Source organism: Herpailurus yagouaroundi, unplaced genomic scaffold, assembly GCF_014898765.1.
Source record: "Herpailurus yagouaroundi ecotype Mexico unplaced genomic scaffold, PumYag 100, whole genome shotgun sequence".
In the NCBI taxonomy this organism is placed as follows: domain Eukaryota; kingdom Metazoa; phylum Chordata; class Mammalia; order Carnivora; family Felidae; genus Herpailurus; species Herpailurus yagouaroundi.
The window spans coordinates 79,304,871-79,328,327 of NW_024412391.1; the positions used below are offsets into that span (position 1 = coordinate 79,304,871).

The 23,457-nt window shown below is 41.0% G+C and overlaps 2 protein-coding genes across 10 annotated transcripts in view; one reads left to right on the plus strand and one right to left on the minus strand.

Moving 5' to 3' along the window:
- GSAP (gamma-secretase activating protein) overlaps positions 1 to 6,449 on the plus strand; it is a 90,944-nt gene extending 84,495 nt beyond the window's left edge. For 3 of the 7 annotated variants that reach the window (XM_040472837.1, XM_040472838.1, XM_040472839.1), the window contains 5 exons: positions 1,838 to 1,957; positions 2,792 to 2,853; positions 4,915 to 5,016; positions 5,177 to 5,276; positions 5,691 to 6,449. In XM_040472837.1, coding sequence (XP_040328771.1) covers positions 1,838 to 1,957; positions 2,792 to 2,853; positions 4,915 to 5,016; positions 5,177 to 5,276; positions 5,691 to 5,782 — 476 coding nt within the window. In that variant the 3' untranslated portion in view covers positions 5,783 to 6,449. Of the gene's footprint in view, positions 1 to 1,837; positions 1,958 to 2,791; positions 2,854 to 2,976; positions 3,132 to 4,914; positions 5,017 to 5,176; positions 5,277 to 5,690 lie in introns of those variants that run through there. The other 4 variants (XR_005789457.1, XM_040472840.1, XR_005789458.1 and 1 more) reach the window with 4 other exon arrangements.
- A 2,063-nt stretch (positions 6,450 to 8,512) lies between these two features.
- The window catches only part of CCDC146 (coiled-coil domain containing 146), a 116,516-nt gene continuing 101,571 nt past the window's right edge, over positions 8,513 to 23,457 (minus strand). For all 3 annotated transcript variants that reach the window (XM_040472842.1, XM_040472845.1, XM_040472843.1), the window contains exons 14-19: positions 22,312 to 22,536; positions 20,303 to 20,531; positions 14,555 to 14,683; positions 13,638 to 13,775; positions 10,413 to 10,661; positions 8,513 to 9,065 (exon numbers count right to left, since the gene is read on the minus strand). In XM_040472842.1, the coding sequence (XP_040328776.1) occupies positions 8,862 to 9,065; positions 10,413 to 10,661; positions 13,638 to 13,775; positions 14,555 to 14,683; positions 20,303 to 20,531; positions 22,312 to 22,536 (1,174 nt within the window). In that variant the 3' untranslated portion in view covers positions 8,513 to 8,861. The remainder of the gene's footprint in view (positions 9,066 to 10,412; positions 10,662 to 13,637; positions 13,776 to 14,554; positions 14,684 to 20,302; positions 20,532 to 22,311; positions 22,537 to 23,457) is intronic.

The window sequence follows — 23,457 nt, forward strand, 5'->3', positions numbered from 1 at the left end:
CCTTGCCATCATTCAGCATTCAGTCCCTGCCAATACTCAGGGCACCCTGCACTTTTCCTTCATGGAACTGATCACATTTCTAAGAATGCATATTTTGTGACTATCTGATTGTCTTCCCATCAGACCGGAAGGTGGATGGGAGCAGCAGTGATGTCTGTTTTGCTCATTATCGTGCACCCAGCTCCTTGCCTGGTGTCTGGAAGGCGTCTGATTTGTTAAATAAACTAACCATTCCAGCCTTACCTCCTACCATTCCTCTCATACACCTGATTCCAGCTCAGCTGGGTCATTTAATGCTTTCTGAACATGCCCTGTACTTTCTCACTTTTGGGCCTCTGTTCCTGTTGTCCCGTTAACCCAGCTGCCAGTTATTGGTGCAGGGTAATGTTATAGGCTAAAATTCTATAGCCCGCCTTCAAATTTAGCTCTGCCACTTACTAATGAATGGTATGATTCTGGGCAACCTTCTTAGTGCCTGTGGATCTTGGTTTCCCCATTTATAAAATGGGAATCAGGTAGTTCCCACTTAATAGTGTTGTATGAGGATCAAGTTGGCCGGTGCCTAGACTGAAGGCCTCAATACGTGTTTGTTATTTGTCACTGTTGTTCTACCACGTGCTCTGCGCTTCATAGACTTTGCTCTAGTTCTCAAAGCCACATTGTGGGAACCGTACTGGTGGCTCCATTTTAGGGATGAAGAAACAGGATCATAGGGGCTTAGTTACCTATGGTGAGTAAGCAACACGGCAGGATTCTAGCTTTGGTCTGCTCATGACAAGCCTGGCTTTTTTTTTTTTTTTTTTAAACTGTCTCCACTCTGTATGTTCTCTGGCCTCATTTCCACACACAGGAATCGCATTTACCCTTCAAAGGTCCCCTTCTATGCTGTCTTTTCCAAGAGGGCTTTTCTGATTATCTGCTGGAGTGCTATCTTCTTCTCCCATGGATGTTGTTTTTATTTATTATTATTATTATTATTATATTATTATTATTATTATTATTATTAAAGTTTATTTATTTATTTTGAGAGAGGCAGAGACAGGAAAGAGAGAGGATCCTGAAAAGGCTCCAGTGCTGTCAGCGCAGAGCCCCATGCGGGGCTCGAACTCACAAACCGTGAGATCATGACCTGAGCTGAAACCAAGAGTCAGACACTTAATCGACTGAGCCATCAGGCGCCCCTGTTTTTATTGTGTGTTGCTAACAGTGTACTTAGAACTCTAGGTTTCTGAGTGTTTGAGTAAACCTCCCCACAGGACTTAGGTATGAGGGTGGGCCATCCTCTCTGTTGAATTCCTATAGATATGCTATCTGACCATATTATTTACATTTTTCTTTTTTATAATTTACTTCAAGTAGACCCCCAAAGCCTTTCTTTAGGGCATACCCAGAGATCAGGCATATAGACTGTCCTCTTCTGGTCCAAAATGTTTCCTCTTCAACAACGTGGTCCTCATCTATCAGCCTTTTGGCCTGGCCATATGGGGTTTGAAATTCTTGTTAATTGTTCTCTTTTGCCATCTTACTGTAGAATCGCAAACCTATTAAACTGTAAAACTATTTTTCATTGGGCAGGCCTTGCATTTTGTCTGTTTGCCTAGGAAGGGACATGAGGTGAAGGCAGTACATTCTTGTTGGGAACTTACTATGTACCCAGAGCACTACTTGGTCATGATAACACAAAGAAGGAAACTTGGACCTTGTCTTCTAGCAGCGTTTATTTGACTCTAGGTGCCAAGGGCCCAAGCTAAGCGCTTTATCTACATCACCGAATTCCTTTCCTCTGGAAGGCTGGGATGCTGGCCGACTGTGTTTACCCTCCTGATCTCTCTGCTAGGTTTTCACACTCTGCACACGATCCTGGGTGTCCACTGTCTCCCTTTGCACAACCTGCTGCATTACATTGATAGCGGAGTGTTGCTTCTCACGGAAACAGCTGTCACAAGGCTCATGAAAGGTACGAGGCTCTGAGTCTGCCAGAGTGCTCCAGGCTGAGCACCATCAGGCTGGCTTCGTGGGTGTGACCCTGTGGGATCAAACGGGGCCCCGCTGCACTCAGGAGTGCCCTGTGCCCTGTTGAATGCTCTGCGTTAAATCTTGACATTCTTAGTAGAGGAACAAGGGGATCCTCGTTGGCCTTTTGCAATGGATTCCACGTAATATGCAGTTGGTCCTGTTCATTTCCTGTAACCAGCCTTTGGGCTCATTTAAAGTGCTTTAGACCTTCAAGAGGCCCCAAAGGGCTTCTCAGTCCACACACAGCTATTACATTCCTTCTCTGTACACGGGGGCACTTGAGGATACGAGACTCTGAAGGCTTGTTTCTCAAGAAAATGTCATGAAATGGCTTACTTTCAGCTGATTAACTCTGTCATCTCAGACTTAGGCTTGAAATACAAGAAAAGTTAAGAGATGCAGGGCTTACATGAATTTGCACTCGACAGCCCCTAGTATAATCACTTGCTGAAATTACTCATTGTGGTATTTTATAGATGAGTTTTGTTAATGTGTGTTAAAGTATTTGCCATTCCTCAAGGTGCCTTCTGTTTTAAGTTAGTAAAATTGTTCTGTGGCTGGCAGCCATGTTCCACGCCATATAGAAACAGCTTCAATAAAAACAAAGCCCTTTTATTCAGAGACACAAACTAAAATTTTCAAGGTATTGTTAGACTTAACATGAGAATACAAGGTTGGGATGTGTGTTATCAGAATGAACCACTAAAGTAGTATTTGGCTTGCTCAGATATTAAAGTGGAGGTTTGTTTTATTTGCCAATCTACCTTTCTTGTAGATCTGGACAATACAGAGAAAAATGAAAAACTAAAATTCAGCATCATTGTGCGGCTTCCCCCGGTAATCCTGAATTATATTTTATTCTCTCCATAAGCCTTGGTATGAACGTCCTTCAGTTTCTTCTTGTAAAGGGAGCATTTACTTGTTTTGGGCTAAAGTCAACTGAATTGTTTCACTTTTCAGTCCTTTCCAAGAAATCCCATCCATCCCCTCCCGTCGGCCGTTCCCTGCTGCGCCCACAAAGGGCTTGTTCCTCTGGCTTTGTACTGCCTGGCACAGCCTGCCTGAAGCACTGAGCCATTTTCCCCTCTTAGGAAACCACGCTAATATTTACGTCTGTGAGTCTGAGGGGAGGGACAAGGGAAACATGTGCTTTTGGCATTTAAACTGATAAGAAATTTAAATACAGGTGAGGTCAGAAGGTTCTGAAACTGCATTTCCTCCCACTGTCATTTCCACCACAGCAGGAAAACATTCCCAGGGCGAAGGAAGAATGAGGAACGTGAGAGAAAGGGTTATCCAGACACTCCTTATTTTTATGGAGGATATTAGCTCTCTGAGTCAGAAATACTAAGAAAATATGAAATTCCACAGCAAGGTCTTCAGAGCCTCGGACTCCACAAACTTCCTGACCCTGAGAGCCTCGGCCAGCTCTCTGCTCTGTTTGCATACCTTGAACACTCGTATCTCTGGCACAGTCCTCCCACAAAGGGATGTCCGTTGCCTTTCTGGACCTAATCATCTTCCTTTGTAACACCCTCTCCTCCTCACAGCTTAGTGAAGCAAAGGCGAGGGTAGAAAACAAAGCATACTTTCCATGGCTATATCTCTCTGGGGAAGGTCTCTGAACATTTAGTTCGGTCTCTAATTTTTTTTTTTTTTTTTTTTTTTGCCTCAAACTCTTAGGGAATTATAATTTTCTGGGCAAGACATTGGCAGAGAAACATGGCTACAGACTTTTGTTTCCTGTCAAGGTATCACTTAGAGTTGCAGGTACCCGATTTTGAAGAGTAGCAGATGAACTCCATTTCAGAAAAAGAATTTGGCAATATCAGTGTATAAGCTACTTTCCTGAGGGTTGCATTTAAGGGAGTATTTATTCAAAATTCAGAAGCACAGCTCATAGGAAATGGCCTTTCTTCAAGGGCCATTAACCATAAAGGGCCTCTCTTTTAGACTAGTTACTTGTGTTTAAATTTTTTTCATTTTTTTTAATGTTTATTTTTGAGAGAGAGAGAGAGAGAGAGAAAGAGAGAGACAGAGTGTGAGTGGGGGAGGGGCAGAGAGAGAGGGAGACACAGAATCCGAAGCAGGCTCCAGGCTCTGAGCTGTCAGCACAGAGCCTTATGTGGGGCTCGAACCCACAAACTGCAAGATCATGACCTGAGCTGAAGTTGGATGCTTAACCAACTAAGCCACCCAGGCACCCGAGACTAGCTACTTTTGAATAATTCTTTTTAAATTATTATTTTTAAAAAATTTTTTTTAACGTTTACTTATTTTTGAGACAGAGAGAGACAAAGCATGAACGAGGGAGGGTCAGAGAGAGGGAGACACAGAATCTGAAACAGGCTCCAGGCTCTGAGCTGTCAGCACAGAGCCCGACGCGGGGCTCGAACTCACGGACCGCGAGATCATGACCTGAGCCGAAGTTGGCCGCTTAACCAACTGAGCCACCCAGGCGCCCCCATTCTTTTAAAATTATAAATAGATACAAGATACATTTACTTAATGCACTGTAAGCTATATTCTCCTCTCTATATTTTTTCCGTTCTTTTATTGTTATTATTGACTTAATTTTTTTAGAGTAGTTTTAGGTTCACAGGAAAATTGAGTGGAAGGTGCAGAGATTCACCATATGCCCCCTGCCCCTACATGCGCATAGCCTCCCTCATTATCAACATCCCCCACCAGAGGGGTCCATTTGTTACAACTGATGAACCTAACTGACACATCACAATCACCCAAAGTCCATAGTTAACATTAGGGTTCACTCTTGGTGTTGTTCATTCTGTGAGTTTGGACAAGTGTATGATGCAATGGGTTCATCATTATAGTATCATACAGTGTTTCCACTGCCCTAAAACTCCCCCTCTACATATTTTTCAATTTGCATAAAAGCTTATTGGTCAGAAGATCTGTCGACTTTGGGATCATCCTATGAGCTCTAACATTATTTCCCGGAACCACGTGAAGAGACTGCTGCAGAACTATAAGAAAAAGGTGAGTCCGTGGGAAAGCACAGCCCCACTAAATGTTCTTTGGAGCCTGTCTGCCCACTTCAATGTATCCATATAGGCAGCAATTGTCATTCTGTGCCCTTTTTGTAAGTTTGTGCATGTTGGGGAGATTCAACTGATACCAGAAGTGGTTTCTCTTTTAGCCCCCAAGTTCCGTGATTCACAAGTCGTCATTCAGTGTGGAATTTCTGCCTCTGAACTACTTCGTTGAAATACTGACAGACATAGAATCCTCCAATCAAGGTAATTTCACTCCTCCACTCTTAGCATTTCCCTGCTGTTCTCTTGACACATCAGTCCCTATTCATTTCTGTGTAGCCTTTTCTTTCCAGAATACCCCTTACTTACAACTTAGTCCTTTCTGCAGTTGGTCTTAGTTTGTAATGTACAATTTAGTTCTTAGAGTAAATTACCAAAGGGATAATCACCTTTGAGGTTTTAAAAGGATTTAAGAGATTCAAAACCCATTTGGTTGCTGCAAATGACCTTGCTTAGGGCTGAGGTTTGATAAATTTTAACCACACATTTTCAGAATAATGTGTATTACCAAAATATAAAAGAATTACAATTTCAACGAGCTGCGAACACAATGTTATAGAAGTTCCATGGCTTCATAGTAACTCTTTTCTCCTCTCTCTCTTTTTGTTTTTTTCCCAGCCCTGTATGCTTTTGAAGGACATGACAATGTGGATGCAAAATTTGTAGAGGAAGCAGCTCTGAAACACACCATGATGCTTTTAGGCTTGTAAAAGAGAGAATGCAATTATACCCGCCTCCAATAGTTTAATCTTGCTCATTAGCTTGACCTCTGTCAGGAATCCTTGACCAATATTTAAAATTGGTAACCAAAGTCAGAATGCATTGTCAAGCCGTCTGACTTTCAGTCTGGTACTTGTTGAGACAGAATCAAACTGCTGTGCCTCATCCCAGTTTTGGACAGCAGACAAGAGGTCAGTGACCGACAGTCCCAGGAGGCACACGGTGTCATCAGTGATGCTCTTCCCTAGTGGCTTACCTTCCTAATGGCTTCCTAGGCCAAAAGCTAGTTTCTGTTGCACTCTGAAATAAAATATGCTTTAAAAAAATGTAGGGAACAGTGTGTAGAAAAACAGAAACTAGATGTGTCGTTGAAAACAACATAGGACAAGCAGAAAAATTAAATGTTACATAAGAACTGTATTTGGAAAGAGGATACTTTTTAAAGAGCTGAATTTGGACCAGGTCAAATCTGCTATTTCTAGAATAGAATAATTTGTAACATACGGCAGTGTGTACATCCAGTATTTAGAGTAGGATTTGTTTTTATAATGGTTCAGATGGAACTGTATGTATATGTTAAAGTTCTTTTTCTTTTTTTTTTGTATTTATAAAAGTTTGATTTAGTAATATCTTGCCATTAAAATAAGAAACACTGAAGGTTTTGGCCTCTTTCATTTTCTCAACATGGCCTTTTTATCCCAGCCAGGAATCATGAGTCTGTGAGTATGTTCCCTCAGAGGCCCCCATGACACCTAACTAGTTCTCCTATTTTTCTTTTTTCTTCCCTCTCTCTCTCTTACAGTGACTACATTCTGATCTATAATGGTAGTTGCTTGCCCGGGGTCAGTCTACCCTTTGCTTTTTTTCTCTTCACCCTGTTTCCTGCAGTGATCTTGTGAAATTTTAACGATTATAATTATCACTAGCTGGTGTCATAATTCAACTTCTTTTCTGAAATCATAGTTGTGTTCCAAATATTGCCCTCCACTACAGAATTTCCCTTTTTGGTCACATATTTAATCATCACAGAGGCTGCAAATCTGGGGGCCTTGTCAGCATGTTAGACTTTTTTTTCTCTTGAGAAGGTCATTGGTTTTCACTCCCTACCCTTTTCTTTTTCACACTTGCGTTTTGGTGTCTTTCTAAAGTCTGATTCCTCAGACTTACGCTGAAACTGGTCCTGCTCCTAGCCTTTCAATGATTTGCCATTCATTACAGGATAGGATCCAAACTCCTTGTGGCTCTTACACAATTCCCCAACGTGAACATGCTGTTCTAGCCGGGCCAGTTCGCTGGGCCTTGAATTCAGCTTTTGTCTTCTTACTTCCAAACTTTGCTTAGGCTTTTCCCCCCACTTGGAATCCCCTCCTCACTTATTAAAATCTTAATTATGTTTAAGGGCCAGATAAAAAGTTCCATCTGACTGTGATCCCTGGCCATTCCAACACACAGTGGCACCCTCCCCCTCTTAGCCAGTAGCACACCTGTAATATTTAAACATCCATCCCTTTGTGTTACAAATTATGTTTCCATTCTTATATTGTTCCTACATGTATATTTTTTGGATCCCTAATGCAATTACTAATTCCTACAACACAGGATTTGTGTTTAAGTATACAGTATTTCTTCGTGTTAACCACACAGTGTTACTTATCATAGACACTTTACTTCTTAATAACTTTCCAAACCATCCAGTTAGATTCAGGACTGACTTGTAGGCTGAGAATGAGATTAAATTTCCTTCCGGTCTGGCAGGATGTGGGTTTGCAAAATATTTTGTTAGATTTAGCAAAAATCAAATGAAGGAAGGAGGGATGGAAGGAGGGAGGGAGGGGGGTAGAGAGAGAAAGGAAGAACGAAGGAAGGAAGGGGAGGGGAGGGGAGAGGTGGGGAGAGGAGAGGAGAGGAAAAAGTGGTATTTCTTACTCCCAGAATTATGACACAAAATCCATACCTGATACCAATATGAAATACAGCTTGAATATATGAAGTCAAATCAGTTTTCAAATTGTGTATTTTCATACATGAGAAAATATAAAAACGGAATTAGGAAAATATAAATAAAATTAGAGTAATGAAATAAGTGGAATTGGCCTCATTTTCAATTCTGTCACATGCAAAGCTATAAATGTTTTCCTTGGAATTTTTAAGAATCTGGAGTCAGAACTTAAAATAATCACAGGTTTATTTATATATAACACTGTAAAAAATCTAGATTTATAAGATAAATTTTTATAGCAAAAGGATTCTTTATTTGTAAAAAGAATTACCATAATATACTTTAAAAAGGACAAGTCTCCTTACTGCTTTTTATTTGATTTACATTTACCACAATAATTTCAAATACAACTATTTAACAAAGTGAATTATACCCCTGTGTTATTTGGGATGTTTTCCTTTTTAAACAATCATTCTGTCTTTCCCTTTCAAGTGAATATATTGAATAGTATTTGTGTTTTTCATCTTTAAATTTTTTTAAATGTCTGTTTTTGAGAGAGAGAGACAGAGACAGAGTACATGTAGGGGAGGGGTAGAGAGCAAGGGAGTCATAGAATCTGAAGTGGGCTCCGGGCTCTGAGCTATCAGCACAGAGCCAACGCGGGGCTCAAACCCATGAACTGCAAGATCATGACTTGAACCGAAAGTCAGATGCTTAACCTACTGAGCCACCCTGGCACCCCATTTTCTTCTTCTTTAATAAACAGAGACCACTTTGCTAATTTCTGTACGTCACTGAAATTTGATTTATTTTTCTTGCATTTTTATAGCCCCTGGACTATACATTTCTGAAAGGTAGTCAATATATAGAGTGAAAAAGAAAAAAAATAAACACTACAGATATATGCCTTGCCATAACTGTAGGACAATTCTGTGTCCTACTTAACATCATGTAAAATATAGTAGTTGATGAGTGTAAAAGGAAGCCATGTTGTTCTCCACTGGTGGTCAATTGCAATATTTTGCAATAATTTGTACGTTAGAACTCTTATGCTGATATTTTCCAGCTGTGGATATGAGGAAACCTGATTCAAGTGTCTCTCGTTGAGAAGCCTGGATTGGTTCACATACTCAGATTTCAATTGGCTTTATAACAGGTTTTCTTATGTGCCTCATATTGGCCCCAGGTTCACTGGGCTTAAAAGGAGCCAAAGCGCCATATGGTTTTGGCAAGGGAAGAGCGGCCTCTGCCTCTGGGATATAGGCATTTGGACGTGGCTCTGCAGTTGTGTAAACACCGTTGGGTAGCTGGCGAATATCTGCCGCCAAGAACTCCTGCAAAGAATGATTTTTCCTTTTGAGTTTCCTGAAAACTATAGTGAAGCCAGTTCATCCTCAGGGCCCAGCAGACACAGCTGGGTCTGAGCAGTCTTAGGCTGTGTTGACTGATATTCCCCCAAAGGGACAGATGGGTATGAGGGTGGAGTCGCTAAACACACACACACACACACACACACACACACACACACACACACAGCATCTAATTGGAATGACCCATGTTACCCAAGTATCACTCTGTTGCTGGGGTTTAGGGTTTATCATAAACTGGTTAGTGGGTTTTAAATTCACTATATTCCAGCTTTAATAGCTTTCATTACACACTATTTCCATGGTTTTGAAAAAGGCTGGAGTAAGTCATTGGTGAGCAAATGTTAACAAAGAGGGAAATAAGGAGTGAAGTAGAACCAGAGGACAGAAGTGGTCAGCACCTTGCTTTGAACCTCAGGGTCCTCAAGATTCTGCCTGTGCTTCTGAAGAATAGAGGAATTTCTTACAGCATTAAAAAAGAACTCTAAATAATGGAGACAGGTAAATGACAGCTGGGACGTCATAGATAAAAATGAATGCCCTAAAAAATAGAGTCCCAGGCAGTGTGGAAATTACAAATCTGGCGCTATTTTCAGGCATTTCTAGTGTGTGTTTGGAAGGCATGTCTTCTTGGGATAGGGAGTGAATAGTGATCCTTTGGGGGATATCTACTTGCCAGTCTGAGAGTGAGCTGTAGGTCCCCAGAATGTAGTCTTCTTAAAAAGAGATCCTTAATGCCATTTTAAGAATATTAGAAGGTCATGGGAGTAGGCAGAACTCGGCACCCGATGTGTAGGTCCAGTGATAGACCTAGATTTAGGTCAGTGGTTGGAGAAGAAAGCTGTGGCCTTGAGGCCTTTGATGCCACCAAGTGCATAGTCTGCAGAAGGCCGTGACAACATTCCCAATCTACCTTGGTGGCCCCAGTGGCCAGACATGGGAAAGTAAGGTGTAGCCTGAGCAGGGGTGCAAGGACATAAAGCCCTATGGATAAAACCAGTGCCAGCCTGGCCACTGTCCTGCCGGTGGGAATCTATGGTGTTCAGCCACACTAGCCCAGGATGTAAGACTGGGGAGGGGGGTGGGCTTGGTGCTTGATGAATGTTTTCTGGAGAATATTACCGCACTTGGGATGTTATTTTGACTTGTCCCCTACATCATATCTTAATAAAAACAAAACTCCTTTCTACTGCTTGTTGGAACTAGGTGTGTGCTAGAGTGGGAGGTTTTTTATATATTTTGGGAAGACTGAAATCCCTGAAAATAGCCCTTCCTGCCACACTGGACAAATGCGATATAGAAGACAAAGCTTACCTGAGATTTTTCAGCGATGGCCAAAGCATACATTTCTTCATCTCGAAGTACCTTCAGCCATTCTCTTTCAATGTCTTTATTGAGTGGCAGACCCTTTTCTATCCTGGAATTGCAGGAGAAGATGAAATCTTCTTTATCCATGACTTCCTTTTGGAGTTCAATGGCCAGAGCCTGTTTCATGGAAAGCTCAGCAACAAGAGCCATCATTTTTTCCGTGGCATCTTTGATCTTTTTCCGGTAGCCGTTCATCTAGAATGAAAGAGCCCAAGGTGTAGACTATGTATACATTAAGAAAATGTCAGGCTGCTGGCTGTCTAGAATGGTGGGGGGCAGTCTTGGCTGGAGGACAGAGAGTTTAAGTGGGAATTCAGAGAAAATAAGAATTGGAAGAGATCTCAGAGATTGAGCCCAATTCCCTGGCTGTGTAAATAAGGCCCTCCTCTCACACACAGGCACACACACTCACCTCCACACCTGGAGAGAGCCTGGTCCTGGGTAAATAAAGACAGGAGGGAAAAGAAACCAGTCTGTTCATCTACTTACTGGAGTTCCAAGTGGATAGCATGGAGGGAAATAGTCCCTTTATTTTTAAGAGGTGATAAGGAGAAGGGAAAGGGTATTCTTGATGTGTAAGTTCTGGCCTAGTTTTGCCATGTCTTTAATTTGTCACCTATCCAGTGGAAAAAAATCTGGTAGAAAAAAAAACTACATTTAAAAATTACTCTTTAATTATACGAGATAATCAGCAGAGGTCCTGTATTCTGAAATAATTTTTAATGGAAAATATCATACCTCAATGTGGTTGCATTATTGATCATAATTCCTGGGATGCATCATTATTAGGTCATAAGCAAGCATGAGTTGAACTGGGGAAAATCTGGTCAATAATTTGAAATGAAATGTTTCTTGTTCTATGGGTATGTTTACCATTTCACATCAGCTAGTTACCACCAAAGAATTAAAAGATAGGACTAAGTGGAACATAGGCACCCAACAAAATTAAAACTGAAATTTTGCTGAATGAAGGAATTAATAAATTCTATTCTATTCTATTTTAATCCTTCAGTCCTTTGAATAAAGTTACACTGGGACGTGAATATGAGCTTCCAAAATCTGCACTGGACCTTGAAATACTTTATTCTCCTAATAGAGCGGACACTGATCTATCTGTACATTTGCTTAGAGAAATGTTGCTGTTTGTGATTTGCCTTCCTCTGAAAATATAATGTCTAATTGTTATATACACATTTTTTCTCTTTAAAGGAATAGGGAATATACATTTTAAAAACTGTTCTATATTTTAAGAAGCAGACAGTGAATAAAAGCAACTACTTTTTAAAGCTTCAATGGTGAGTCATCTTAAATTTCATTAATCAGTTATGGTACACTTGAATGTTGTGTGTATGTGTGTAAAGCTAGCCAACCTCCTTATCTCCTCCAAAAAAGAATGGTATTATTCCGGGTTGCTCTAAGTCTTTGTTTGGGATTTCCCATTTTTTGTTCATTTGGGAAATTTGCAAGTGGAGCCATAAGCTACCTGGGAAAGGTGAGAGATTTGAGATGTGCATTCTCCTTGAGTTCCTGCAAGGAGCTAGACCACTTTTCAACTACCCAATGCTTGCAACAACTTAAGCTGATATCAACACCCATTTCACAGATCAAGAAACTTCATTTTAAGATCATTTATGTATCTTTGTCAGGGTCACTCCCTTGTATTGGTAAATCACAGATCTGGGGTCTGAACCTTTCTACCTTCTAGTTCTGCCTACTATAAGGAAATCCTAATTTTAAATAAAAAGAGAAAAGGCCAAGTAGATAGCACTGAAGGTGGGGAAAGGTGCCGGAAGATAAAGCAGTAGGCTAGGACTCCGCTTGCTGGATCCCGGTTAGCAGTTGTCACCATTTGCATTTCTCTAGCATTACAGCTGACTTCCGGACTGCCAACAGATTTGACAAGCCAGCCCTCAGTGACGACTGGACTTCCCCTAAAGAAAGGGAAATTCATTTTGCAAAAGGAAGGAAGGCAACATTTAAAGAAACATCGGGCATGCTAATTCAGGCAAAGTTCATGAGCCTAAAAGAGTCTTAGCATTTCTTATTTGATGAGGTAAAGTCGTGAATTGCCCATGAGCCATGGGTCTGATGTGGAAGTCTATTAGTGAAAGTCATCAGAGCAGGTGTGTAAATGCCAAATAAAAATGGCAAAGGAGGCTTGAGGTTTAACAGTGATTTTCTGTTTCTTTGGTGAGCGAGAACTTTCTAGAATGGAACTGACTTCACTTATTCAATAATTTTTTTCTCTCGAGTTTAGTACACGCTGGCCATTGGGGAAATTAAGGATGAGGAACAGCCACTGCACTCAGGAGCCCACCGTCATGGGCTGTTTACCTGTCTGCCAGCACTAGGTGTGGACAATGTGTCCATTCCTCTTTGTTCCTGCCCTCACACCTGGCATCAAGGGAGCACGCAGCAGGTTCAGTAACTAAAATCCCTGGGCTATCACAGCAGATGCTCCAAGGGGCCCAAAGGTCGGGTGAGCAGCAGCTCCTCTGACTGTCCTACGGTGCCAGGTCCTGCCTCACCTAACTCACCAGCCTCCCTCCTGCTGGTGGCCCCTTTCAGCGCAGCTCTAGCAGTCCCAGCCTGACACTGGAGCTTTGAATCAGCAGTCCTCATATTTGAAACTTAAGAAATCAGGAAGCTCCACATGACTGGTCTTTCCTCACTAGTGTGGCCCTGTAGTGGCTTCATCCCAAGGACTAACAGGCATGGGTGTTGTGTGACTGACTGCTGTTCTCTTTAATGGTCCCATCCATTTCTGGGTTCTGGCTGGGTTCTGGATTAGGGCTGTTTTTGTGCAGACCGCTGGGTAAGTGAGGCCCTCTAATCACAAGGAACTAGAAAGGATTTAAGTTGGCACATGAAATATAAAGGTATAATTGTCATAGTTGGAGTAGGTGGCCTGTTCAGGGAAACGTGCAAACTGTCATCAAAAATCTTAAGTTTTCCCAGTACAAAACAATTCATTCAGGGGACAAGATTGAAACCCATTTTGGACAATTCTCTAAGAGTCCTCTTTACCTTTTTAATTTTACATCTTTATGTTTCTCTAGTCATAAAGCCAAATCTCTTCAGTGCTGCTCTCGATAAATAAAGCAGACTGTGCAAAATGACAGGTAATAAAGGAGTAAGGGCAGGAGGGAGAAGGCAGGGTCTCAGGCAGACCTTCTTGGCTAAGAGCAGAGTGTCCTGTTTGCAGGCCTGAGTTTTGCTGCAGAGCCTGTCTGTGAGCCGGGAGACCTGTTCATAGATGAAGTCCTTCTCCAGTAACTTCTCCTCCTTCTTGGCCAGCTGTAGTTCCAGCTATAGTTGAAAACAATTTCAGTAAAAAGGAAAAAAACAAAGTCATGTAATTCAAATTCTTCTTTCTTTTTAAAAAAATTTTTTTTAAATGTTTGTTTATTTTTGAGAGACCCAGAGACAGAGCACAAGCTGGGGAGGGGCAGAGGGAGAGGGAGACACAGAATCAGAAGCAGGCTCCAGGCTCTGAGCCTGATGCAGGGCTTGAACTCATGAACTGTGAAATCATGACCTGAGCCGAAGTAGACCACTTAACTTACTGAGCCACCCAGGCACCCAAAAATATTCTTTCTTAATTAGAGCCCTATTGTTTTCCCCTTAATGAAAACAGATTGCTTTTATATAGTTGCCAAGATAGCTCTGGAAAAGTCTTTAGCACTGGTCTAAGTCAAGACTCTCCTTGCTCCCAGCCCCCTGCAGGCAGCTCTGGGAGTTCTTCCCTCCCAAGGTAGGGGGCAGCCCTCTCAGCTCCATTTAGCTTCCTGTTGTCATTCCTCTGATATCTCCCTTCAGGAAGACAAATTAATCCACTAAAGATGCCAAAATTGTTCCTTTGGGCTATGAGACAAAAGTGGGCATCTCAAAACCACACAGGTTTTACTTCTTTTTGGCAAGCATTTGAAACAAGCTTAGGTTTTGTTAAGGGATTACAATGACACAATTGTTAGTGGCTAGAATTGTGAGGGATAAATCTGTCTGCATAAGATGGAAATAGCACCACCGATATCTGTGACACTGATCAACAAGGGGCTAGTAGGTACTACTGTCAGAGGAATGCTTACCGAATCTAATTTTTTGATCATTTCTTCTTGGGTCATATCTTTCCCTGGAATGAAGCGGGTTCTGTTCTCACCCTCAGGATTTATAAGCTGTTTCTCCAGGTCTCTTATTCTGTCTGTGCACTGTGAAAACTATTAAACAAGAAAGAAACATTAACTTCAAAACTAACCGTCTTGCTCCATAAATTTTAAAATCACATGGCCCATGGTCTTTAAAGTCTTCCAGTGGGATCAACCCAGGGAAAGGGGCAAGAGAACTCTTTTTTTTTTTTTTAATTTTTTTTAATGTTTATTTCTGAGACAGAGAGAGACAGAGCATGAATGGGGGAGGGGCAGAGAGAGAGGGAGACACAGAATCAGAAGAAAGCTCCAGGCTCTGAGCTGTCAGCACAGAGCCCAATGCGGGGCTCAAACTCACAAACCATGAGATCATGACCTGAGCCAAAGTCAGTTGCTCAACTGACTGAGCCACCCAGGTGCCCCCAGAGAACTCTTAACATCCCATCAGCTGGGACCTGGGGTTGAACAATGTGTCTGCCCACCCATGGTGCCGTGAGGATGATGCCTGTAACTCACCCTCTGAAGCAAGACTGCGAGTTCAGAGCCATTAAAGAAAAACCTGATCTTACAACCAGTCCTTTGACTATTTACCATTTTGTGTTATACCCATGGGATGCTGCATGGTTGCAGAGCAGAGCTTTTTATGGAAGATTGTTCTAGAGGCCAAAGTAGACAACATACAAAGCAGACAACATCCTGGACTCCAGTTTAAAACCCTTTGTTGGCAATAGGTTTAATGGTGTTGCAAAGAATGAAGTTCTTAACTAGGTCAATACAATGTACAGTCTGTGAGGTATAGCCTGAACCATTTATATCTTTTTTGCTAACCACCTAATACAATGCTTTATATATCAACTATATTTATTGAGTCAAGGAGACTTTGGAGGTGAAGAAAATAGCAGTTCACACATAGTTTTTATATGGAGAGATGTGGAACACATTGAAAACCAAGAGTTATCATTTTCAACCTACTGAAAACCTGTAGAATCTTGGGCAAATCATTTATCTTCTCTAAACTTTAGTTTCCTCAACTGTCAAATGGGAAGATAAGGCCCAACCTAATGGGGTTGATTACTTAAATGAGATACCACATTCCAAGTGGTATTTATACTTTACACACTCTACAACGTGTCCCAGAGTGATATAGGTAGTATTTAATTTTTAATTTATGTATGCTCCTCCTCCTGACAAAAAGAATTATAAGTGGTGACATAAATAATTTATTTTTTTTCCTTTTTCTTCCTCTCTCTCCACACTCCTTAATTGCCCTTAATATGGAGTTAAAGTATACATCTACACATAATTAAGCATAAATACATTATTGTATTTTTTTTATTTTAACTTATTTTTTATTTTTGTAAATTTACATCCAAATTAACTAGCATATAGTGAAACAATGATTTCAGGAGTAGATTCCTTAGTGCCTCTTACCCATTTAGCCCATCCCCCGTCCCTCAACCCCTCCAGTAACCCTCAGTTTGTTCTCCATATTTATGAGTCTGTTTTTGTCCCCCTCCCTGTTTTTATATTATTTTTGTTTCCCTTCCCTTATGTTCATCTGTTTTGTCTCTTAAAGTCCTCATATGAGTGAAGTCATTTTTGTCTCTGACTGACTCATTTCACTTAGCATAATACCCTCCAGTTCCATCCACGTAGTCGCAAATGGCAAGATTTCATTCTTTTTGATTGCTGAGTAATACTCCATTGTATATATACCACCTCTTCTTTATCCATTCATCCATCGATGGACATTTAGGCTCTTTCCATACTTTGGTTATTGTTGATAGTGCTGCTATAAACATGGGGATGCATGTGTCCCTTTGAAATAGCACACCTGTATCCCTTGGATAAATGCCTAGTAGTGCAATTGCTGGGTCGTCGGGTAGTTCTATTTTTAGTTTTTTGAGGAACTGCCATACTGTTTTTCAGAGTGGCTGCACCAGCTTGCATTCCCAATTATTGTATGTATTATTAACAACACTTGATATTTATGTTTCTTACTTAAGAAATTAAATAAGGAACAAAAATATGGTGCTTGTTTATCAAAGCAGTACCTTGATTGCTCTGGTTTCCCCATGGGTCTTTGAGGAAAAACTGTTTACTTTTTTTTTAAGTTTTTATATAAATTCCAGTTAGTTAACATACAACGCAGTGTTAGTTTCAGGTGTAGAATCTGGTGATGCAATACTTCAATACAACACCCTAGACTCATCACAGCAAGTGCCCTCCTTAATCCCCATGTTTACTTTGTTGATATAAAATAGTGTTGTGCTCTAAAATAGTTCACATGACTTCCAAGATCTCTGAAAAGGAGCCATTATTATAAGCACCGGGAAAATATGACTCATGATAATCCTTGGATTAGACTGTTGGACAATTAAAAAATGTTTCAAACAACTGAGAAAATGCAAACCTTAAGAGAATTCTGGAAATGATGCAAAAATGGGAAGACTTTACAAAAAAAACCCAAAAATATTGCAGCTGTAACAAGTAACAGGATGTGACAGGGATCTGACACAGCAAGGCAGAGTACAAAAATGACTTGCCTAAAGCTTTAAATTTCATATCATGCCCTTCAAAGGACCCACGTGATTAGTGCTAAGTAGACAAATAATTAAGTGCAGTTTGAAGACTAATGGGAAACTTTCTATTCAACAGTTTTGTTTTGTTTTAGAGAGGGAGCGTGAGCAGGGGTGGGAGGGGCAGAAGGAGAGTGAGAGAATGTCAAGCCGTCTCCATGCCCAGACTGGTGCCCATCTTGAGGCTAGATTGCAGGCCCCTGAGATCATGACCTGAGCCAAAATCAAGAGCCAGACACTTAACTGAGTGAGACACCCAGGTGCCCCTATTCAACAGTCCTTAAGCTTAGAATAACCTGGCAAAACAGGTAACTGATGGTAATACATAGTCCATATGGTCTCAATTCATTTGCAGTCAGAATGGAAAAGGCTCATATCAGGCATAAATGCATAAATATCTTCCTCTTGGGTAAACTGAATTCATATTTTATACCAGACAACTGTATAATGAAATGCCAAGTGTGTATATTTTAAGAACAATGAATTTTATCCATTGACTAGAAGTATTGATTTGCAATTAACACAAATAAAATGCTTACACAATAGAGAGAGAACTTTTCTATTGTGGATCTTACTGAATTTAAAGTCCTTTTGTTCTGCTGGGCATCTTGATAGTTTGGTATGGAAAAAGATGGCCCTGAAGCTGTGTTTTGGGAAGGAGCTAGAGAAAGGCAAATTATTCTGTAAAATCAAGTGGGACAAGTATGGAGTGCCTGGAAGGCAATCTGGGGTGGGGGTGATGTGGAGAGGCAAAGGGGATGAAAGATGGAAAGACAAGCCAGTGAAATGGAGCTAGGCCAGGGTGCTGCATGGGCTAACACACCTGGGGACTGTTACCAGTGATGGGGTGCCCCACAGAGCTCTGTAGGGCATGGATAGCTGATATGGAATTTATAAGTTCTTTACATTTCTGTAAGGTATCCCATCATACTGTTGCCCCAAATCTCCAATCAGTTCATAGACAAAGATCTTGCATGAATGATTTTGTGTCAGTAAGCTGAAGGAGTGACTCCTGAGTTTTGCACTGACATGGCACGGAAGTGAACCAGGCACTGTTGTGTATGAGCTGACGAGGGGATCCCCCAAATGAACCACTCATTGGTAGCAGGAGTCAGAGCCATAGGAATCCTGGGGAGGCTACCTTGGAGACCTGAGGGATGCCTAGGGGTGTTTCAACCAATCCATCTAAATTGGGCTACACTTCTGTTTGTAATTGCCTTTTCTCTGATCAGACTATGAGTTAAGAAATTAGAAGAAAATAATGGAGTTTGAGACTATTTTGCTCTGTATTTATGATTAGGAGTAGTAATAGGCCACTAACAATCATTTAAATCATGAGGAAATTTTTTTTAGATAGCATTTGAACCAATCCAAAATTCAAAAACTGCAGACTATACTGAACATAAAAAGCACAACCAGGAGTGAGGCTTACGTAATATTACTGTGAGTCTGGTCTTTTACAATTACCTGGGCATGTGTCTTAAAGGAAATCATATTGTATTTGCCATCTGTAAATTAAATTTTTTTTCGTAAAAAAAATAAATAAATAAATAAATAAATAAATAAATAAATAAATTGGGCTACACTTATGGAGGAAATGAATAAGAGAATTTATGGCTCAAAAAATAAACACTGGAATCCTATCATTGATACAGCATTCATTCATTCAAATGGCATAAAACATGGAAGTGGACCCATCATCTAGTTCCACAAAGTCACATGAATCGCCATGACATGATTAAATGAAAACAAAACAAAACAAAACACAAACCCAGGATCCACAACTGTCTATAGCATGAGCTAATGAAAACTATTTACTTGTACATCTTGAAGAAGAAGACCAGAAGGATCTCTTCCAGATTTTTGATAATTTTAATAGTGATTATATATTGGGGATGGAATTTTATTTTGTTTAATTTTTTTAATGTTTATTTTTATTTTTGAGAGAGAGCAAGCAGAAGCAGGAGAGGGCAGAGAGTGAGGGAGACAGAAGCAGGCTCTGGGCTCTGAGCTGTTAGCACAGAGCCCGATGCGGGGCTCAAACCCATGAACTGTGGGATCATGACTTGAGCTGAAGTCAGAAGCTTAACCAACTGAGCCACCCAGGGGCCCCTGGATTTTTTTTTTTTTTTTAATTTTTGTATTTTTCAAAACTTCATTAACTGAACATGTTTTAATTTTATAATCAGAAAAAAACTGAAAATAAACCTGACATTTTAGAAACCATATTATAGGTTAAAAAAATTTTTTTAAGTTTGTTTATTTTGAGAGGGATAGAGGCAGCACAAGTCAGGGAGGGGCAGAGAGAGAGAGAGAGAGAGGGAGAGAGAGAAAAATCTTTTGGAGACCCAACCAGGGCTCAAACCCACGGAAGCCACAAGGTTATGATGTGAGCCGAAACTCAGAATTGAGCCACACAGGCGCCTTATTATAAGTTAAAATTTGTTCCTGCTGCATTGAGTAAATGGAAAAAACATCTCTATTCTTTAAAAATAGAAGAAAAAGTACAGTTATTACATGAGAAGAAAGTAGCTTTATATTCATTATTTATGTATATATGTAGGTATTTCATGTTTAAAGTTTGTGGCTTTATTCCATTTTTAAAAAGACTATGTCAGAGATCAGGCTATTATATTACAGGAAACTACAGGGATTAATAAGGAGTCCATTTACATGTGATTGCCAATTAACAAACAAAAATCTCGGCTTTGAAGGACAGGAGTTCTAAAAATGAGAGCAAGATGGTCTTCAGGATCTTTCCAGCAAGCATCAAAAACATAGTTATGCTGGTGGCAGTGAAAACCTGGCTTACTTAAATTTTGAGCTATGAGGAAGCTGAGCAAGAGTTGAGATTTGGGAGGGTCTAAATTCCATGGAAGGCAGAAAATGTTTCACGGGGTAAAAAAGACAATCTGTAGCGTGGATGCCTGATTCCACCCTGGAGCAGGGGCATTTTTAAAGAAGACTTATAACTCATGGGTTCGTACAGATACTAGGAAGGGCATAGCTTAATTTACATGTGAGAGCTCAATATGATCTACAAACCTCTAAAGAAGAGGCGGGGGAGGGGAAGCAAATGGCCCTGGAAATGTCTGATGAATATTTTCCCCACCTGAATCTGGAGCACTGCTAAGTCGGCATCCAGGGCCTTCTTGGTTGGCAGCAATTTCTGGGTCACATGAATCTGTCTTTGCTTCTCGGCAATCTTCAGTTTCAGGAATCGGATCTTTTCTTCCAGGCCATGTATTTCAATTTCTCCATTTAGCTTCATCTTTTCTTGGATGTTTATTTTTTCATAGAAGATGCACACTTCCTCTTCCCGTTCTATCAGCTGAACGCCACTATGGCCAAAAGGAGAGGCAGAGGAGGCTAAGAGGACGTTGAGGTCACTTAGTCATGGTGGTTCCCCCTGGATGTGGGCACCAAATACACATCGACATTATATAATTCCAGAAGGCAAAAGATATTCACTGTTGTCTTTCTAGTTAAACTCCACACTTTTAATTTTCCTGGGGATGGGAAAGGGAGGACTGTTTAGCATCTTGACTCTGAGCTAACCGTGCAGTTGGCTGGTCACGGTATCTCTGCAAATCCCAAAGGTTTTCCTGGGGTGGGAAAAAATGTCATTCCCCATGCATGAACAAAGTAATCTCATAATCTGATTTTCTGCAGACCCTTTTCTTGGGCCAGACTTGCCAACTGAGCTCTGGGCCAGAAGTACCCAGGCAGGGGGCCAGCGAATGTGTTTCTGCAGCAATTCTGTGTAACTTGCCAGGCCTATTAGGTTCTTTGAAAGTTGAATATTTCTGATGCAAATTGCCCCATAAATAGGCAAAGTCCTGTCCTTTGTAATCATGCCAGGGGAAAGACCCCTCCATGTGAGGAGAATGTGGGAAAGAAACAAAGTAAGAATTTTCTAATTCCAGCCCTACAGGTCTGATCAGGGCCTGGGAACACACTGCCTAACTACTTTGTTTTGTGCCAGGAGCCAAATAAGAGGACTTTTTTCTTTCTTTTTTTCCCAGAGAAAACACCTGCCAGCTGTTTGAAAAAGTAGTGTTCTTCACACCCTGAAGTTCTTCCCACACTCTGCATATCCATTATCCCAGAGTTCATCTTTAATTGCCTTTATCTCTGTCTCTCTCCCCTCCCTTAAAACATGTATACACATCGTTGTATTTGCTTAATCTTAGCTCTTTGTTTTGTCTCATTTGCCATTCATTGGCTCCTCAGGATCCTCTTACTTCTCTTGACACAAGAAGCCAGGAGCAATGCCATACCACCTGTTTGTACTTTCAGGGTCTAGCACTTAGCACATAACTTCACATGGAGCAGCCCACAATCAAGCCACAATGAACAGAAGATCTGATACCAGATGTAATTACTACAGGGCTCTACAATCTCACATACCACATTTCTCTAGCACAAGCACAGTTACAGTAGCAATTGATTAATGACATAATTGTAGTCGGGAAGAAATAATGCTGTTCTGAAACGTCTTACTTGCTGAGAAAATGAGCTGGGAAAATGGCTTAATAAATTTCCTACTAAGACCAAGCCTGTCACAAAAGTGGATACGAGATCCAAAGACTTACTTATGTCAATTATACTGAAATAACTTGATGGTATCCTGAATGGTAGCCTGCGAAAGAACTTTGATCTTTAAGCGGGCAACTTCTCAAATCCTAGTCTTGCCTGTCTTGCTTACAAGAACAGAGTTTCTTATTTTCAGGCAAAACACACAGCTGACCCTACCCTGCCCCCACAAAAGGCTAATGAAACCTGAATGTCACATGCCCCTCACTACCCACTGTCAAATCCAGATAGAAAAAGGGGCAATATTTGTTTTTTTTAAGCATTTTTTGTTTATTTTTATTTTTGAGAGACAGCGCAAGTGGGGAAGGGGTAGAGGGAGTAGGGGACAGAGGGTCTGTAGTGGGCTCAGTGCTGACAGCGGCGAGCCCCGTGTGGGGCTCGAACTCACAAACCAGAACCGTGAAATCATGACCCAAGCTCAAGCCAGTCAACCAACTGAACCACCCAGGTGCCCCCAAAAGGGGCAACATTTCTAAGTAGGATCTCTGGGTGTTTCGTTTTTCACACTAGGTTCCTGGTTTTTACCTTTCATTTCGATGCTGAACGGCTTTTTCGTATCTCTTGCGAAGTTGCACCATCTCCTCTTCAATCACTGTGATCATATTGGCAAGTCTGTCGATGTTATTTAACTGGACTTCCTTCTTCTCCTTCATTGCCTGAAGTTTTGCTACGATTTTGCACACGTCATTTTGCATGCTTTCTCTGATGGTAACATTGTTGGCAAGTTTCAGCATGGAATTTTGTAACTTTCTTTAAAAACAATGGGAAAATGGGTGAGATCATAATTTTCTTTACTTTAAAAACAATGAAGACTTCTGAAACTAGTAACATAGCTCTTGCTTTCAGTATGTCCATTGAAACGACAATAGTGGTACCGTAGTCCCCCCCCCTATCCACCGTCTGGCTTTCTGCAGCTTCATGTACCCGCGGTCATCCGTGGTCCGGAAGTAAATGATCCTCCTTCTAACTCTTCAGGAGGTCAATAGCGGCCTAACGCTACGTCGCAACGTCTGCGTCATTCGCCTCGCGTCACGTCATCAGACAGGCGTTTTGTCACCTCACGTCCTCACGAGAAGGGTGAGTACAGTACAATAACAATAACAGAGGGAGAGAGACCACATTTACATAATTTATTACAGTACAGCCGACGCTTGAACAAAACCGGTTTGAACTGCATGGGTCCACTTATTCGTGATTTAAAAAAAAAAAAATACAGCACAGTACTGTAAATGTATTTTCTCTTTTTTATGATTTAAAAAACAATTTTTTTTTAACGTTTCTTTTTGAGAGACAGAAAGGGAGCATGAGTGGGGGAGGGCAGAGAGAAGGAGACACAGAATCCGAAGCAGGCTCCAGGCTCTGAGCTGTCAGCGCAGAGCCCGAAGGGGGCTGGAAACCTCCTCTCCCCCAAATCATGACTTGAGCCCAAGTCAGACGCTTAACGACTGAGCCACCCAGGTGCCCCTTTTTTATGATTTTCTTAACATTTTCTTTTCTCCAGCTTACCTTATTGTAAGAATACAGTATATAATACATGTTCCATACATAATATTTGTTAATCAAATGTTACTGATAAGGTGTCCAGTCAACAGTAGGCTCTTAGTGGTTAAGTTTGGGGGGGGGGGGGAGTTAAAAGTTATATGCAGATTTTCAACTGTGCAGGGGGTGCCC